At 38.8% G+C, this 19,553-nt stretch overlaps 1 protein-coding gene across 2 annotated transcripts in view; it reads left to right on the forward strand.

Moving 5' to 3' along the window:
- The first annotated feature begins 2,643 nt into the window (after positions 1-2,643).
- Nek5 (NIMA related kinase 5) overlaps positions 2,644-19,553 on the forward strand; it is a 52,551-nt gene continuing 35,641 nt past the window's right edge. For both annotated transcript variants that reach the window (XM_026381851.2, XM_077792443.1), the window contains exons 1-7: positions 2,644-2,760; positions 7,574-7,670; positions 13,144-13,241; positions 14,909-14,992; positions 15,080-15,150; positions 15,946-16,032; positions 18,655-18,709. In XM_026381851.2, coding sequence (XP_026237636.2) covers positions 2,644-2,760; positions 7,574-7,670; positions 13,144-13,241; positions 14,909-14,992; positions 15,080-15,150; positions 15,946-16,032; positions 18,655-18,709 — 609 coding nt within the window. The remainder of the gene's footprint in view (positions 2,761-7,573; positions 7,671-13,143; positions 13,242-14,908; positions 14,993-15,079; positions 15,151-15,945; positions 16,033-18,654; positions 18,710-19,553) is intronic.

Below are 19,553 nucleotides of genomic sequence, written 5' to 3' on the forward strand. Positions count from 1 at the left end.
GCCACCCATTTACCTGCAAGTGCCATAATTTTATTCTCTTATTGCTGAGTAATATTCCTTTGTGTATATATGCCATTTTTTAATCCATTCATCTATGAAGGGCATCTAGGTTGGTTCCACAGTTTAGCTATTGTGAATTGTGCTGCTATAAACATCGATGTGGCTGTGTCCCTGTAGTGTGCTGTTTTTAAGTCCTTTGGGTATAGACTGAGGAGAGGGATAGCTGGGTCAAATGGTTGCTCCATTCCCAATTTTCCAAGGAATCTCCATACTGCTTTCCATATTGGCTGCACCAATTTGCAGTTCCACAAGCAATGTATGAGTGTCAAAGATGGGTTAAATGGTCATGTTATTTAGATTCATTGGATATGGACGTGTTCTACTTGTGTCAGGATTTACCTTTGGTGAAAATTACATCCTTTCAACTACTTAGACAGGTAATGAACTGTATTAGACTGCAACTTGATGTGCCAATCAGGAATAGGACGGGGTGAGAGGGCCAGTTTGCAAACTACTGGGCAGCAGATAGTTTGTAAGGGGACCCAAAGGAAGGCGTAGGTTGTGGCCAAGAGTAGGACCGGATCTGTCTCACATACACCCATGACAGTATTTAAGGCCCTATACAACACACATTTCCTGCTCAGAGTGTAGATCAGTAGTAGAGCACTGGCTCAACCTTCGCCAAGTGCGTGGTTCGATCCCCGGCACCACCACCATGACAAAAAACAAATAATATGCTTCCTACCTCCGTTCAGTTCATTTGGTAAAACTGGGAGACTACCTCTTTGGATTGTGATTTAAAGAATAGAGAAAAATGTATGCAAGGTGCTCCCTAAGAAGAGCGGGGACCGGTATAGATCTTGTGTTATGCTAGCGGTCGCCACCTAAGGCATTAGGAGATTAATGATCTATCTGTTGGGTTTCTGCCCTTTTTTTCAGGGTGAACGGTGCAGACAGGTGTCCTGTCTCTAGCCCGGCACCCTACCTGTGTTCCCTCACTGGCTCCGCCCAGGCCACCGGCAGTTTCAGCTGCCCGGGAAACCTGGATCCACCCAGACGCTTTGCTGGCCTAGCGGAGCCAGGAGCCGGCAGAAAGGTATGCTGCGGGCAGGCCTCGTCCCTAGGTGGAGCTGCCTCAGGATCCGCAGGGGCGGAGGGGCGGGGCGATGATGGGAGTGGGGTGGGGAGGGTCGATGGAGTCCCAGACTGGGGGGCCTGGCGGGCGAGGACTTGCTTAGTGTCCAGGGCTGGGTCGCGCTCCATGGCAACGCGCAAGACGCTGAGCTCCAGAGCACAGGCGGCGACCCGGCAGCCCTCCAACCAGCAAACTCCAAGGGTGGTCCTCTGTCATGTGCCTTCTATTCCAGGACTGGTGGTCTGAATCCCCGCGATTGCGCCCCCGCCTGGTTCAGAACCTGGTCTTCTGGTGCCCGTAGTCTCCGCTGGCAACGCTTTGGTGCCCACTTCCTACCCTGACATGGAAAAACAACCTGTCTTGTTCACCTGATTTTTTAAAACCCGCGTTATGTTCTAATGGTAGCATAAAGGGAAGTAGAAGGAGACAAAGTGTGTATTTCCCTCTGTAAGTGCGTAGCACTACTACAAAGTAGTACTGCAATCTCCTGAATGTGGCGGCAGCGTGCAGATTGCTGGGTCTCTGAGCGCGGCCAATGGAGGGCGTGATTTTCAAAAATGGTGAACAATTTTTGGTAAAGTTCCAAAATGCAATAAAGAATGCAATAAATGATATCTATATATCATTTGTAGGAAATGCAGTGTGAGTTATACCTGTAGGAAATTTTATATATATATATATATAAAATGTCTAGAGGTAAAACAGAGTTTGGGTCAAGCCGCAGATAATTGTGAACGGATTCTTCTACACATATAAATGTACGAGGAGACTTTCTAAGTTTGAGCGGCAGGGCAATCCTTTACTGTGTAGGGCAGGCCTTCGCTTGCCAACTAGTATTGCAGACCCTAACTGCCTCTAGATACTGTAATGCCTCTGATTCTGTGCAGAGCTGAAAACCCCGTATCAATTTACAAGCTTCCCCTAGGGGGCAGCACCTTCTCACTGAGAAGGGCTAGATTGTGCTACCACACTGACATAAGGATATTCTTCTTCTCTGGAGGTGACAGGCACCAGGGATATAAGATCTTTCCTTGTCAGAACAAACTTTCAACACAGGTTTATTTCCATTTAAACCTGAAAAGTGAGGTTTTGCAAGGTTAAGTGACTTGCTCAAGGTCACAATGCAAGGAAATTATTTGATTCTGTCTTTGCAAAGTTGGAAGGGAAATTTTAGCAACGTCAGTTCTTTTACATTTTAGTCATCAATTTTCTGACTTTGGTCCGGTGCAGTGGCACATGCCCATAATCCGAACGGCTTGGGAGGCTGAGGCAGGAGGATCATGAGTTCAAAGCTAGCCTCAGCAAAAGTGAGGTGCTAAGCAACACAGAGAGACCCTGTCTCTAAATACAAAATAGGGCTGGGGATGTGGCTCAGTGGTTAAGTGCCTTTGAGATCAATTTCCAGTACAAAAAAAAAAAAAAAAAAATCTGACTTTTTTAGTTGTCATGAGGGATGTGCAGTAAAATTTCAATACTTTATTCCCAGAAACCTTCGAGCACTGTAGAACATGGATAAATTTGACATGATTAAAATCATTGGGGAAGGTGCCTTTGGAAAAGCATACTTGGCTAAAGAAAAATTGGATAGCAAGCACTGTGTCATAAAAGAGATCAATTTTGCAAAGGTAAGGTTGAGAAGTTCCAATTTTTGTTAAGAATAATTGTACTCTTGAAAATGATTAAAATAGTATAAATTGTGTCTTTTATATATTTTACCACAATTTTTAAAGTTGTAAAAGAACTTTAAAAGAAAGTTGTAAAAGAAACTCCCTAAAAACTACCCAAACCTAAGTTAAACCTCATGTGTGAATGATTAACTTCAGACATAATGCAATTTGCCAATACAGGTCCCGTATTATGGATCCATGGCATATTCATAGTGTTCTCTTATTCTAGTAGCCTGTTATAGTCTTCTTCTATGACTTTGTTTTGCTCACTCATTTTTGTTTATCTGACTGCTGTTCCTGAGGCCCCTCTCTTTCCTCACTCTCTGTATGTCCCTAGTCATCTGCCCTTTGCTGACCTTCTCTTTCTACACATAAGCACCTGGTAATCACTTCATTTCACTTCAGTGTTTACCACTAAGCAGATTACTCTTCTTCCTGCTCCTTCATTCCACATTTCACCTTCCAGCTAGATATCTCTAAGTAATATCTATGTTAGTGATCTATTGCTGTGTAACATATTAGTTCCTTAAATGCTAAACATTAATCATCTCATAGTTTCTATGCACCAAGAATTTAGGACAAGGGCTGGATGTGGTCATGTAATCCCAGCAGCCCAGGAGGCAGAGGCAGGAGGATCACAAGTTCAAAGCCAGACTCAGTAACTTAGACCCTATCTCAAAATTAAAAATAAAAACCAGACTGGAGGGTGCTGGGGATATAGCCTAGTTGATAGAGTGCTTGCTTTGCATGCACAAGATCCTGGGTTCAATCCCCAGCACTATGCATGCGTGCGCACGCGCGCACGCGCACACACACACACACACACACACACACACAATGGGAATGTGGCTCAGAGGTTAAGTGCCGCTGGGTTCAATCCCTGGTACCAAAAAAAAAAAAAAAAAAAAGACAGAATTTAGGACAAGGATCATTGAGACCATTTGGGAGATAGTTACCGCAATTGTGCCCAAAACCAAGTGGGAATTTCCCATCATTATATGCAGACCCATTTCACCATCCCTGTACTGCACTGTGTTAATGACATCAATGTCTTTATGTTATCTGGGCTCCAAATCTTGGGGTCATCTGTGAGTCTTTTCTCTCTCCAAATTCCAATTATCTGCTAAATACTCTGGACTCTTTCTCTTCCTTGAATTTGCTTAAATTTCTTTTGTCATGTAGAGTTGGGTCATTTGTCAATACCTTGGATCCTCCAGCAGCTTTCTCATGGCTCCATTTTTCATATAGTACAGTTTTATTTTTAAAAAAATATTTTATTTTTTAGTTATATTTGGACATAATAACTTTATTTATTTATTTATTTATTTATTTTTTTAAATGTGTTGCTAAGGATCAAACCCAGGGCCTTGCATGTGCTAGGCAAGTGCTCTACCTCTATAGCCACAATCCCAGCCTCTATAATACAGTTTTCATAATGCTAAAGCCACGCTCCCAAACTTCACTGGAAGTCATAAAGTCATAAAAGAAAAGGTGGCAGGGTTGACTCCATAAAAATATAAAACTTCTAGAGCTGGGATATAGCTCAGTGGTAGAGCGCTTACTTAGGATGTACAAGGCCTTGGGTTTGATCCCCAGTACCAGAAAAACAGAAAAACTTTTTTATAAAAATATTTATCAACTCATTTCATAGCATCTATCCAAATTGTTAGTATAATCACAAACTGTTTTTCTAGTGCAATACTAATTGTATTCATCATTTAACTATGTTCCATAAATAAGTAGAATGCTATTTTAGAACTCATTATTCTCATCTCCCCATATTTCTTTATGCTATCAGATTTGCCTGTGACATTGCTGTCATAGTATCAACATTGATTACAAAAAAATCGATTACCTATTTCTTCCTTTCTGCTCTAATGTAGCTTTTTATTATTTCTTGTCTAGAGAAATTTACATTTATTTTATTATTTAATTTATTATTTCTTGTCTAGAGAAGTTTACATTTCTTCTCATCTCTCCAGTGCCACCACCACCAATAACTCTAGGTCAGAATTTAAATTGCTTATTTTCTTACAGGTATCAAAAAACTAATATTTTCTCTTATCATTCTACTGTTATTAAACATGTTCTTTTTTATATATTGCTTCAAAAAAAAAAAGTATTGTATCTTGTCTCTCCACCATACCCCCCTCTTTATTTGGCAGTTCTGGGATTGAATTCAGGTCCCTGTGCATGCTGTATCTTTTCTTAATTATAAGGGAAAAAATTTCATTGTAGAAATTTTTAAAATAAGCAAAGAGGAAAATAAGACCTTTTAGAGGAAAACAAAGATAATTTATGACATCTTTCTTAATTATTTAACATAAGCTTTTTTAAAAATTTCTCTCCAAGCTGGGCTCAGTAGTGCATACCTGTAACTCCAACTGCTAGGGAGGCTGAGGATCACAAGTTCAAGGCCAGTCTTGTCAGCTTAGCTTGCTGTATCAAAATGAAAAATAAAAAGGGCTAGTGATGTAGCTCAGTGTTTTTTTTTTTAAATTTTGTTTTGTTCTCCAGACTATTTTTAATGATTAAGTGGACTTTAGGGTTAGGAGTGTTGTTCAGAGGTTGAGCGAGTTTGTAGCACACACGGTCCTGGGTCCTATCCCTGGCACTCCAAACAATCAAATTTACAAGTCTGTATTATTAGAGTAATTTAAACACCAGCAATAAAACTCTGTATTAAATAATTTTGTATAACTCCTGGGCACATTTTTTATTTATTTATTTTTTTACACTGCAAAAAGGTCATCTATGTACATAAGAGTGATTTCAAGACATTATGATTTTCTTTATAAACAGATGTAAGAACAGAAATTGTCCACTTTTGAAACTACATTTCAACCCTCCACTATTATTATAATCCACTGATTAGCCTGTATCGAGGCAGTTCTCCCCACCCCCATTTGATTTTCCAAATGAATTTCCACCATTTCTTCTTCATCTGTGGCCCTGGCTTTTTTTTATTCTTTTCTTTGGAAATTTTTCTAGAATTATTAAAAAATAGGAATAGTTTTAAATTTCATATTATGTAATTTTATCAATGTATGGACTTTTACCAGAAAGATTTTACCAATGTATGGACTTTTACCAGAAATATGAATGTCTATTTTGCTGGGTTTTTAGCCCATAGTGTTTGTTAACATTCTTTTCATCTTTGCCAATTTTGTTTTAGCTTTTATTCCTTTGATTACTGAATGATGTATTTTTTCCTACTTTAAATTTTTTTTTGTAGATGTAGGTGGACAGAATGCCTTTATTTTATTTATTTTTATGTGGTGCTAAGGATCAAACCCAGGGCTTCACACATGCATAGTCAAGTGCTCTGCCACTGAGCTACAGTCCCAGCCCCTATTTTTCCTATTTATTGATCATAATTTAATTCCTTTATTTTCTTTCTTTTTTGTGTATGTTGCTTTGCTGTTTTTGTCTTCTCCTTTTTCTTTTCTTTTTTTTTTGGTGTGTGTGTGTGTGTGTGTGTGTGTGTGTGTGTGAGAGAGAGAGAGAGAGAGAGAGAGAGAGAAAGAGAGAGTCACTAGGGATTGAACCCAGGGGGTGCTCTGCAGGCAGTGCCATCAGGCCGTGCTGCTTTGCTGTTTTTTTATCAGGGTGTTTTGTCTTTTTAAAAAATAGAAATAGATGGGGAGGGGGACAACTTTTACTTACTTATTTTTGAAACAGGTTCTCATTATATTGCTCAGACTGATCTCAAAATCCTGGGTTCAAGTGATTCTCCTGCCTCAGCCTGCCCAGTACCTGGGACTAAAGGTGTGGTTCACCACCCCTGGCTTCTGACTTTTAATACAGTAAAATTGCACCAGCAGTATTTATTTTCTTGATTATGGTTCCCATTGACAAATGTTGATTAAATATGGAACACTTTACTAATTCTAGAGATGGCATCTTCTCTACCTAAGAGATGGGTTTTAGAAGTGACATTAAAAACCAATTTCATCTTAGGAATTTAATGTAATTCATTAATTTTGGTGCTGGGGTTTGAACCCAGGGCCTCATACGTACTTAGCATGTGCTATACCACTGAGCTACATTCCCAGCGCATCCTAGGGAATTTTAGGTGGGAGTGAACAGGAAGCGAAGTGGCACCCCCTTTCTCCACAGAAAAGCCCTCTTCACCATGCCTGATTTTGGGACTGTCAGCAAAAGAGTCTCTGCGGAAGAGTCCAATGTAGATAAACTTCCTATTTTCATGTCGCCCTATTTACTTGGCCACTGGCCGGGAAGATACCAGCACTCCAGGTGCTGAACACCCCCTTATTACTTTTTCACAAACATATCCAGTATAGTACTTTGAAGAAATGTGCAAACAAGGCCTCTGGCCTTGAGCTGGGGTTTCACAGAGATGTCTACATTTTTTTAGATAGTTACAATTGGGCTCCATGGTCACAGCTGGCAGGGGGAGGAAAGAAAGGGGAGAAGAAGCTCTCCCCTTCTCAGGTGTTGTCCTTGGAGAGTTAACTTGCCCAGAACAGTGAAAGAAAAAGCTGCTTTTATGTGAACTTCTGCAGACTGTGAACTTCTGAGCCCCTCCCCTTACATGCTAGGTATAAAACTTGAAACTCCCTGAACTTGGGGCTCAGGGGATTAATTGATTACAGCAAAAACTGTGCCCTCTGAACCTGGCTGCAGCCAAATAAAACTGTTTCCTGCTATCTTCGGTGCCTTGCCTCTGTCCCTACAACAGAAGCATACTCCTGAAAGTAAGTTACCTTCACAGATAACTCTTGTTTTCTTGTCTCTTAATATAATTTAGATGCCTATCCAAGACAAAGAAGCTTCAAAGAAAGAAGTGATTCTTTTGGCCAAGATGAAACATCCCAACATTGTAACCTTCTTTAGTTCATTTCAAGGTGAGGTTTTTCTAATATTCTTAAGTATGCACATGTTGACTTATTAAAGTTGTTCCTGAGGCTTGTGTATACATTAATTTTTATAAATGGACTCATTTTCCCATTTACTTAAATTGCAGTTTGAGATGTTATATTCTAGTGGGTTTCTGTAGACAGCTTTCTTCTGTTTTATTAAGTCTTCCCCTCTCATCTTAATCTCACTCCCCAACGTAGTCGATGATTGGCATATTAGGTTTGCAGCAGTAACAACTCCCGAGTTTCCATAGCCCATGCTATAAACACCTGTTTATCACTCACATAATGTGCTGGCTGTGGGTAGGCTGTGGTCTGAACTTTGGGTTCCGGGCTGAAGGGACAATCTAGATAGAGCATACTCTTTTCTTAGCAAGTGGAAAGAGGGAGACACGGAGCACCACACTATCATGCTCACTAGGATGTGTGTGTAAGGGGGTATACTCTGCTTTCAGGAGGCCCTGAGTGTCCCATGGCAACAGGGCTGTGTAATCCTTTCATAGAGAGTCAGCAAACAGCCAGAAGACAGCCAAGTGAACTGCCCATTAGAGGGGAAGAACTTTGAGGAAGGAATTCCCTCCCCTGCACAGCTTGAATTTATCTATTCTGCCTCCATCCATAACTCTTACAAAGGTTAAAAAGAAAAATTAGAGTCCTGGTCAAAGACTATTTATTCAGTTAGTATCCATTAACTGAATGCTTACTTAAGCTTAATTCCATATATCAGGAATACAGCAGTATACAAAACACAAAACCCCTGTCCTCATGAAGTTTACATTAAAATGGGAAGAGAGAGACAGTACACCAATATAGGGTGTGTCAGGTGTTTATAGGCTGTGGCAGGGCCATATATGCCCACAGTTTATCAAGGTTGGGATGGTCCTCAGCCCAGCCCCCAGTACTGGGCTATTTTAATTTGTGTGTAAGTAGTTGAAGGAACCAAAGGGTTAACCTAGATATTGTCAAGCATAATCCAGTGGTTAAAAAAAATTAATGAATAAATACACCCACTCTTTCTTGAGTTTTTAATTCTGTGTAGGGTACTGTGCTCCTTCCTGATTAAACCCTGGATTCAAAGTACTTCTGTGCATCTGGTCCTTTAACTATGGGTGTATAAAGGATCTCTGGGATTTTTCTGAAGACTTCCTGGGAACAAAGCAGTACATGGGGGCAGGCAGTGAATTTTTTTTTATAGTCCTGAGGGTTGCACTAGGGCCTCAAACGTGATAGGCAAATGTTCTTCCACTGAGCTACACCCTAGTCCTGAACAACTATGAAGGACAGCCAATGTATAAAGTCTCCTGCATTCCTGTGCATTGATTCCTAACAACTCCATAAGACCATCTTTCTCTTCCTAATTTTTTTTTTGTTATTATTGTGACTCTCTTTATGTAGGTCACTCCTGTTCATCCCTAGGACTTCCCTGAACTCATAAGTCAAACTATAACCCTTTGCTGATCTTCCACAGCACTTTTTTTTTACTTATGTATGCATATCTACATATACAGAATTACAGATTTATTTAGCATTTGTTTTCCTTCAGACAGCATTGGGGAGCTGGGGCTGAAGCTCAGTGGTAGAGCACTTGCTTAGCCTGTATGGAGCCCTGGGTTTGATCCCTAGCACTGTACACACACAGAATGCAGACAGAAAACTTAACGAATCTGGGGGGCTTCTGTCTTTTTTGCTCACTCCTTTGTTCCTCAGCATGTGGCATGTAGTAGTTGCTCAATATGTATTTGCTGAATAAGCAAATGAACTGGACCTTTTCAATAGACCACAGTATATCTTTACCCCATGCAAAATGTATTTTTAAGTTTACAATACTGTTACAAAACCAAGGTCATTCTTACACTATAAATAATCTCTACTGAGTTTGTTTCTAGTGTTAATTTAAATTTCCTTAGGACTTTTTTTTTTTCCATTTTGTTTTGTTAAGTAGAGCATCTCTGTGCTGGGGAAAACGGGAGCTATTAGAATGCCTATGAGTTTGCTTGGCAGATTGTTGATACTAGACACATCAAACTTTTTCAAAAGCTTCAGAGGTCCTTGTTGCCCCTGACTGAGAGAGTGTGTGAAAGCAGGCTTTGTTTACCCTAAGACAGCTTATCTCTGAACATTAGATCCGTGGCTCTAATGTTTGCCTATGAAAAATATGAGGTTTTTATGGGTTTGAATTAACTTAAGAAGAATGTGTACTGATGTTTTCCTAAGACTAATTTAACTGTATTTAAATTCCACCAATAAATATTCATTAACTTTCCTTTTACATTTTTTATTTTTTATTTGTTCTTTTTAGGTACATGACAGTAGAGTGTATTTTTACGTATCATACATACATGGAGTATAACTTCCCATTTTTGTGGTTGCACATGATGTGGAGTGACACTGGAGGTGTATTCATATATGAACATAGGAAAGTTATGTCTGATTCATTCCACTGTCTCCTCCATTCCCAATCTCCCTCTCTTCCCTTCATTCCCCTTTGTCTAATCCAGTGAACTTCTATCCCACCTCACTACTGCCCACTTATTGTGTGTTAGCATCCACATATCCGAGAGAACATTCAGCCTTGTTTTTTGGGATTGGATTATTGCACTTAGCATGATAGTCTCCACCTCCATCTATTTACTGGTAAATGCCATAATTTCATTCTTCTTTATAGCTGAATAATAGTCCATTGTGTATATATGCCATTCATCTATTGAAGGGCACCTAGGTTGGTTCCATAGCTTGGCTATTGTGACTTTAGCTGCTATAAATATTGATGTGGCTGTGTCACTATAGTATGCTGATTTTAAGTCCTTTGGGTATATACTGAGGAATGGCGTAACTCATTAACTATCTCTAGGCAAGTTCTAGGTCTTGGAGATCAATCAGTGAACAAAACACACAAAAATTCCTGCACTGTTGTATATTTTTACTATTGTCACATAACCAGGAACCATACATTTCATGGCCCAAAACAGTACCCGTTTATTAACTGTCTCTATGTCCTTCTCTCTTTGGGTTCCCTGATGTATCTCTTAATTTTTGTGGGTCAGACGTCTCTTTCATGTGCTAATTACATGGATACAAGGAATACAAAAGAATAATATGTGGGCTTTGTCTTCAGAGAGCCCACAAACTAGTAAGAGAAACCAACAAGTTAGTAAAAGCCTTTTTTTTTTTTTCTCCTTCCTAACAAGATCCCGGCTGGTGGGCTGGCTAATGAAAAAATTAAATTAGGAAATGATATGTCTTAGACTCTTCTGTCCACTATAACAAAATATTAGGTAGTTTTCAAACAGACTTGTATTGCTGACAGTTCTCTAGGCCAAGATCAAGTCTAAGATCAAGGTATCGGCAATATCAGGGTCTGAAGACAGTTCACTTTCTGGTTCATAGATGGTAACTTCTTTCTGTGTCCTCAATATGGTGGAAGGGGAGAGTTCTCCCTTGGGCCTCTTTTATAAGGGCACTCGTCACATTCATGTGGGTGCCACCCTCATGGCCTGACCACCTCCTGTAAGCCCTACCTCTTAATACTATTACCTTGGGGGTTAGGATTTCAACACAGATTTTGTGGGATACAAACATGTAGACCAAGAAATATATTTTAAAATAATTTACTAACCTTTTGATGTAAGGCAAAGACCTGGTTTTTTCTTATTCCTTATATAACCTATATCCCTCATCTGGAATCTTGAGTTTCCTTTCTTTAACATGCAATAAGAAAGAATTTGCATGTAATCTGGGTCCACAATCCTTTTAGAGCTTTTCCCATTTTATTTTACCTGTCCCATCCAACATTGAGGTCAACATCTTAATTTTTTTTTAGCAGCTCATGAATTCCTCCAAAATCATTCAAAGATGCTTTTATAGAAATAATCACATCTTTTTTATATTGTATCTGTCTTGGTGAGAATCAGTTTGATTGGCGGGAGCACAGGGACTTGGATGTCCTTGACAGCCCAGGAGCCACTGGTGGTGACCTTGGGTGGCCAACAGCAATGGTGAGCATTCAGCGGTCTAGGGAGTAGGTTAGGCAGAGGTCAGTCACAGTTTCTGTTGTGTCAACAGTATGATTGGACAATTTTATATAAATACAAGTTTGTATCCAAATTCAAGAAGGGGCTATTAATTCTTCCTGGAATGTTGGGAAAGACTCACAGCTGCTATTTTTACAGCAGATTTCTAATCTCTTATGGAATTATAGTAGATAATAATATTATCATATATTGACCTCTTATTGAGTGTGTTGTTCTAAGCATCTGGTATTAACTCATTTAAATCCTTCCAACAACCTTAAGAGGAAGTTTCTATTCTATAATTTCCATTTCACAGATGAGTTAATAAGGCACAGAGAAATCAATTTACCCAGAGTCACAGAGCTAAGAAATACAAGTGGTGAAGTGAGATTAGAACGCAGTCTGGCTGGGCATGGTGGTGCACATCTGTAATCCCAGCAACTGGAGAGGCTGGGACAGGAGGATCACAAGTTCAAGACCAGCCTCACTAACTTCGAAAAACCCTAACTCAAAATAAAATAAAAAGGTCTGGGGATGTAGCTCAGTGGTGGAATGTTTGTGCATTTAATCCCCAGAACTAAACAAATGAACAAACAAAAATAATTCAGACCATCTTGATTTCACAGCCAAAAGTTTAGTTTAGTTTTGTTTTGTTTGGCTTATTAGTTGTACTTCTTTTTAAATTTGTTCTAATTGATTATACATGACAGCAGAATGCACTTCAATTTATTGTACACAAATGGAGCACAACTTTTCATTTCTCTGGTCATACACCATGTAGAGTTGCACCATTTGTGCAATCACACATGTACCTAGAGTTATGATGACCTTCTCATTCTACCATATTTCCTACCCCCATGTCCTCTCCCTTTCTCTCCCTCCCCTCTGTCCAGTCCAAAGTTCCTCCATTCTTTCCCCGAAACCCCATTGTTGATCAGCATCCACATATCAGAGAAAACATTTAGCTTTTGGTTTTTTGGGATTGGCTTATTTCACTCAGCATGATAGTCTCCATTTCCATCCATTTACCAACAAATGTCATAATTTTATTCTTTCTTAATGCTGAGTAATATTCCATTGTGTATATGTACCACAGTTTCTTTATCCATTCATCTATTGAAGGGTATCTAGGTTGGTTCCACAGTTTAGCTATTGTGATTTGTGCTACTATAAACATTGATTTGGCTCTGTAGTATGCTGATTTTAAGTGAGATGAAATCTTAAGAGTAGTTTTGATTTGCATTTCTCTAATTGCTAGATATGATGAACATTTTTTCATATATTTGTTGATCATTTGAATACCTTCTGCTGAGAAAAGTCTCACAGCCAGAGTTTTAAATTGTATTCTGCCTTTTTCTGTTATATTTCTCCACCTTCTAGAATTTGAAGTAATTCAAATTACTGTTGAATATCTAACATTTTCTAGCACCAAATGATGACCTTTTTTACAGAAAACAGCAGATTATTTATCGTAATGGAATATTGTGATGGAGGGGATCTTGCAAAAAGGATCCTCAGGCAGCGGGGAGTGCTATTTAGTGAAGATCAGGTAAAGAGCATTTCTAATTTGGCTTTTAATTTATATGTGTGTGTGAGGGTATTAAACATATAAAGTCAGAGTAGCGTATCTGGGCTGGGGTTGTGGTTCAACGATAGTGCGCTTGCCTAACATGCATGAGACATTGGGTTCGATTCCAGGCACCACATAAAAATAAAGAAAATAAATAGCAGACCATGTTTATATGAAGCATGGCTTTTGCTAGAGAAATTCAAAATAGTGGATGCATATTCTTAGTAGATTTAGTCCCAGAACATGTTTATAATTGAACTGAAATTGAATCTCTTTTTGAGAATTAAAGAGAAGACAATCTCTTTGAATGATCTATGTAGGATGCCTCTAAGACAAGACTTTATGGTTTAAAAAAAAGTATGAACGTTGATGTTGATATTCGTTAGCCATTTTAAATGTTCATATTCATAGTTTTACTCTCTTTTCTTTTACCATGTAGTCTCTTAAAGTAGCTTCCCACTTTTCTAAGGGAGATAGGGGATCTTCTTAACAATGCCTATTCAGTTTCATTAGTTTTTAATTTATATATTTTTTTCTTTTGTGGTGCTAGGAATCAAACTTGTGCATACTAGACAAGTGTTCTACCACTGAGCTAAGCCTCCAACCCTAGTTTTATTGGTTAGGGGAAAAGGTGAAGAATAATGGCCTCAGTTCCCATTTTCTCTTTGTACAAATACATTTTTCTTCTATATGTCAAGCCTCCTTTGGGACCCTCCTGGGAGTTGTATTCATAAAGGACACAAGTATGCGTGTGTGGAGGGGAATCTAAATTAGGGCTTGTGTGGCTGATGGGCAAGGCCATTGTCTCAAGCAGTATACAGGAATGGCCCATCATTTTTCTTTTGGCCATTTGTTTCTTTATTCTATTTTAGCATTTAAGAGCATCATGCCCATGTAATTTTTTCCTAAAGTTGAAAATTTTGAACGTATGAATATTTTGAATGTTGAATATTTTAAGTCATTACCTTCAATCTCTGTAAATTTAATCATGCATTCTTCCCACACTCATTTACATTATATATTTAATTCTGTATTTATGGAAGTCCTCCTTTCTTCTTATCTAGGTATTATTTGGGCACATTTTATAAAAATGCTTTTCAGGACAAAATTTTGAATTACATTTTCTTTTGTTGGGAAAGAACTAAAATGACCACGGAATCTTAACGTCTGGAATTTAGCCATTTTTCTTTTATTATTTTCTTCTTTCTATATAATTTGGCAGAGAACCAGTGAAATTTTAGAATAATTTAAATAAATCTCTATAAGAACAGAACACATTTTAATAAAGAGGCTCATGGCCAACTAAGATAAAATTATGACTAAAATATAGTTGAGTTTTTTGTTTTATTTATTTATTTATTTATTTATTTCATTGCTGGGGATTGAACTCAGGGCTTCCCTCCCCTGCTCATTTGTCTTCTTCTGTTGTGGAATTCCTATGATACCAATGATGTTTGGATTCCCTTTCTGGGCCTCTATGTTTCTAGCTGAAAGAGAAAAACAATATGATAAGATAATATTTATTAGCTCCTCTCCTATAAACACACACACAAAAATATTATTTCTCTCTCTTTACGTGTTATAATGAGGGCATTTCAATGGCTCTCAGGCTAGCCAATAGTTGCGTATTATGTTTGCCTCCACAGATCCTGGGTTGGTTTGTACAGATTTCTCTTGGACTAAAACATATTCACGACAGGAAGATATTACACAGGGACATAAAATCACAGGTAACAGCTCAGAGAGAAGGCTCAGATAGTATGAGTCTTGTCTTTTCTTGAAATATCTCAAACAGTGTAACATTTTCCCATTTTTAGAACATTTTCCTTAGCAAGAATGGAATGGTTGCAAAACTTGGGGACTTTGGTATAGCAAGAGTCCTGAATAAGTAAGTGCTTTTAAAAATCATTTTTCTTTCTAACCAAGGAAACTACTAAGAACATGGTTGTCTAAATAATTTTAGGTAACTTTATATATATGCATTAAATCCATTCAGATATCAGTAATTAAAATTCCCAAGATTAACTGTGGCATCATTGAATGATGGTGGTGGTGTTGTATTGTATGGTCCAAGTTTATCAAATGTGAGACTTGACTGTCACAGGCATCAAACTAGTAAGAACTGGGTGAAACAGGCAGGTTTACACTTGCGAGGGAAATGTACTGGTGAACTCTTTTGGAAGACCACTTGGTGGTAATATATATCAAGAGATTTAAAGATGTCAATTTTTTTGAAATTTGAAATAATTTAAATAATAATTTAATAATATTTGGGAAATTATACAATTAAATAACATGTGACATAACCATGTACCTAATTTTTTTATTTTTTTCTGTACTAGGGATGAAACCTAGGGCCTTGTGCATGCTAGGCAAGTGCTCTACCACTGAGCCACATCCCCAGCCCCAGGATATGGTTTAAAAAGATACATACACACACACACAAACACACACATACACACACACATACACAATGTAAACTTGGGGAGGGGGTGAATTATAAGTTTAAAAATTTACTAATTTTATTACTCTATTACCAAAGTATGGTGTTTTGCTTTCTTCTAATGTGTGTAAGTATCAAATTTTGTGATTCATTTTTATACCTTTTCTCACATGTCTATATCTTAAACCTTTCTTACTCCAATAATCAACCACACTACTTTTATTTAATATAATTTACTAGTTCCATGGAACTTGCCCGGACTTGTGTTGGAACACCTTACTACCTGTCCCCAGAGATCTGTCAGAGTAAACCGTACAACAATAAAACGTGAGTTGCTGGCTGTTGGTTTGAAAGTGTCAGTAAAATCTGATGAATGATAATGAATTAAGATTCCAGAAACTAAAGCTCTAATCTCCTCTCTCTTCTGGTACTTTTGTAATTTCATTTTCTCCAGGTGGGAAATGGAATTCCCAGTGACTTTCTGACTAGTGTTCCCTGGATCTTTCAAACTTATTTAGAATAAATTCATTCTTCTTCATTTAAAAATACAAGTGATATGGAGAATAACATTGGAAATTGCAGTCACTGGGGTGTCCATCTTTGTATTTTATTTACTTTTTTTTTTTTTGGTGTTATGATGATGGGATTGCACTTTAGGGCCTTGAGTATGCAAAGCTCACGCTGTACCCTGAGTAATTACCTAGTCCTATTTTATTTATCTTGTACTCATCCTATTTTGTGAAATGAAGTGTTATCTGATTTTAGAATAAAAAAGAAACCTAATTAATATCTTTAAGCCAAATTGTAATTTTGTCCTTTGCCAGTGCATACGGCAATAAAAGATGAAGGTGTAGTTTTTACCTCCAGGTAAGAGAAAGAAAAAAATTCATTTTTCAAAGCTGCTGCCACTGGACCAGCTGGACTAGAAGCAAGACCAAGTTCCCATTGGGGGTTAATTGTCTCATTTGTTTAAGAAAATGCCAGTGGGTATTTATTGGGCTTTGAAAGAAACAAATGGAAGGCAAAGCCTAGAAGATAGAACTGTATACAAAGAATACTAGACATTTCTCTGCATAATAAAATAGTAGACATTTTTTGTGCTTGTTGTGTTTGAGGCTGAGAATCTAATCCAAGGTCCTGCCCTTGTCCATTTTACCACTGAGTTATACGTCCTACTAGGTGTTGGTTGTCAGTTTGCTTTGATGTCTGGCCTCAGAGAGTTTGGCTGCAGGTTGTACAGTGCTGCAGGTAGGGTCATGCCTGGTGGAAGGTAGGGAGTGGGGAGCAGAGCTTCGCACTGCCTGGTAAAGATTGTCCCGGACGTGGTTTTGTTTCCTCCTACTGCTTCTTAAGAGTTTGAGTCAACATTGAAATATTGAGAGACTTTAAAACATGCAGATTTGGTTTTTCTGAAAATTGGAAGATTTTAATTATCTGGGTGGCCACTGGCCCCTTTAGATCTGTGAACCAGCCCCTGGATCACCATGGCCCTCACCACACAGAGGATGGCACAACATGCCAATGGCCCCGCCCAGCCCCCAGGCAGCTCCCTTACTGTCCTGAGTCCTGCAGGCTGGTGACATTAGCACACTTGCCACAGAGGGTGCTTTGGAAACAGAAGAGAAGTTTGGGGCCCAAGGAATACCTCATAAACACAAAATCTGTGTGGTGAGAAAGGGTCTTTGAGTTTCTTGAAACTCTAGAAAATATTTCAGATTTGTTTCCTGCCAATTCCGTGCCCATTCTCTATTTTATTTAAAGCTTTGGTATAAGTCTCTCTTTGTCTCACTTGTTACACACACACACACACACACACACACACACACACACAGAGTTATTAGTAATAGTGGAAATATTTACCTCTGTGTATCTGACTCCTGTCTATTTATCTGTTTATCTCTATTTTTAAACAGGAAAAAGAAATCACAAGATTTGTTACATGCCCTAAACCATGGGAGTTCTTTTTTTTTGGTTGTTGTAGTTGGGAGGATTGGTGCTGGGGATTGAACCCTTGGGCCTCTACACATGCTCAGTACATGCTGTGCTACTGAGCTACACCCACAGCCAACCCTCCCCCGCTTCACCACATGGATTGAACCCAGAGGTGATCTACTGCTTCATCCCTATCCCTTTTCATTTTTTATTTTGAGACAGGGTCTCACTAAGTTGCTGGGGCTAGCCTCAAACTTGCGATCCTCCTGCCTTAGCCTCTGAAGTCACTAAGATTTCAAGCTTTTGCCACCTCCCCTGACTAGCTTCTACCTCTCTTTAATGAATCCTAGTTTTGGCTCTTTGACAACCCCCTTGACATTTCATTATATATTCTTTTCACTTTCAGATTTAATTTTGCTTTTTATTCTATAACATAGTTCCTTCTTAAACCGATCACATATCAACATTTACCAACAGGGGCTGGGGTTGCAGCTCAGTGGTGCAGCACCTGTCCGACATTCCTGAGGCCCTGGATTTGAACCTGAACATTATAAAAAATAAAATAAGTGCAAAGTTGGTGAAAAGCAAAGCTTGGGTCCTAGCCAGATGCTATGTTCATCACTTACTATGACTTTAGTTCTATCAAGAGCTTTGAGTAGAATATACCCTTCAAAATCAACCATATTTCATCTTTTGAGTAAAGACAAATCCATATTTGACTACTGCCTCTCTCTTCCAAATTGCCAAAAACTCCACGACACGTTTTCTTTGGACACATGAAGTTGAAGTGAACATTGAGCCATCTCATTGTAGCTAAGTTTGTATACCTTTTGCCTGATGGGATTCTGACTAATTACAATAGTTTTTATTTTACTTCTTAGAATTGATACTGTATCTCAAAGCTTTTGTAAAAACTGATAAAAACAGAGCTGCATATATGCAAGGCACTGTAAGGGTGAGAGCTTTTAGTAAAAATCATGAATATTTTCTTGGCATGTAAACTCTTGTCTTTCCTAGGGATATTTGGTCCCTTGGCTGTGTCTTATATGAGCTCTGCACACTCAAGCATCCAGTAAGTATGTTAATCATCAAATTTGTGTTGAACTATTGAAATGATGTAAATGAAATTAACTTCTGAGAGAAAAAGGTTAACATTTGGTTTCATTAGATTTTTTAAAAAATATATATTTTGTTTTAGTTGTAGTTGGACACAATACCTTTATTTTATTTTTATGTGGTGCTGAGGATCGAACCCAGTGCCCCACATGTGCTAGGTGAGCGCTCTACCGCTGAGCCACAACCCCAGTCCCTAGATTCTTAAAAATTATATGGATAGCTGGGCATAGTGGAATTTGCCTGTGGTCCTAGTTACTAAGAAGGCTGATGCAGGAGGAAGATTTGAGCCTAGGAGTTTGAGACTAGCCTGGGCAACATAGACCCAGTCTCAAAATGCCAGCAAGCAAACTATTTTTACATATAGTCCAAGTTGGAGGATAGTTATATACTCATTAAAAATAAGTTGTGTATGAATGTACATACATATACACACACACATATATACCCACCTATGTGTGCATGTGTGTGTGTGTGTGTGTGTGTGTGTGTGTACCAAAGGAAAAGGCACATGGGACAGAGTCTGTAGGAAACCAGGCCTGAGCTTCAAAGAGTCTTCTTCCAGTTGTCACCCAGGAGGTACCAAGTACTCCAGCAACAAGTTACAGGTAGTGTGGAATATTATCTACAAGGGAAGCTCATTAGTGTGGGAGACCAACCTTGCACGCGACTGAGTTAACTCCCCTGCTGGGCGATGTGGCGTCAGGCACCCATGCTGCTAGACTGCCCCACTCTTCTAGGGTTCCAGTGACTGTGTCTTTGTGCCTAGGCGTGGCTTCCTACAGCCCCATGGGTGAAGCTAT

Source organism: Urocitellus parryii, chromosome 2 (genome assembly GCF_045843805.1).
Source record: "Urocitellus parryii isolate mUroPar1 chromosome 2, mUroPar1.hap1, whole genome shotgun sequence".
Taxonomy (NCBI): domain Eukaryota; kingdom Metazoa; phylum Chordata; class Mammalia; order Rodentia; family Sciuridae; genus Urocitellus; species Urocitellus parryii.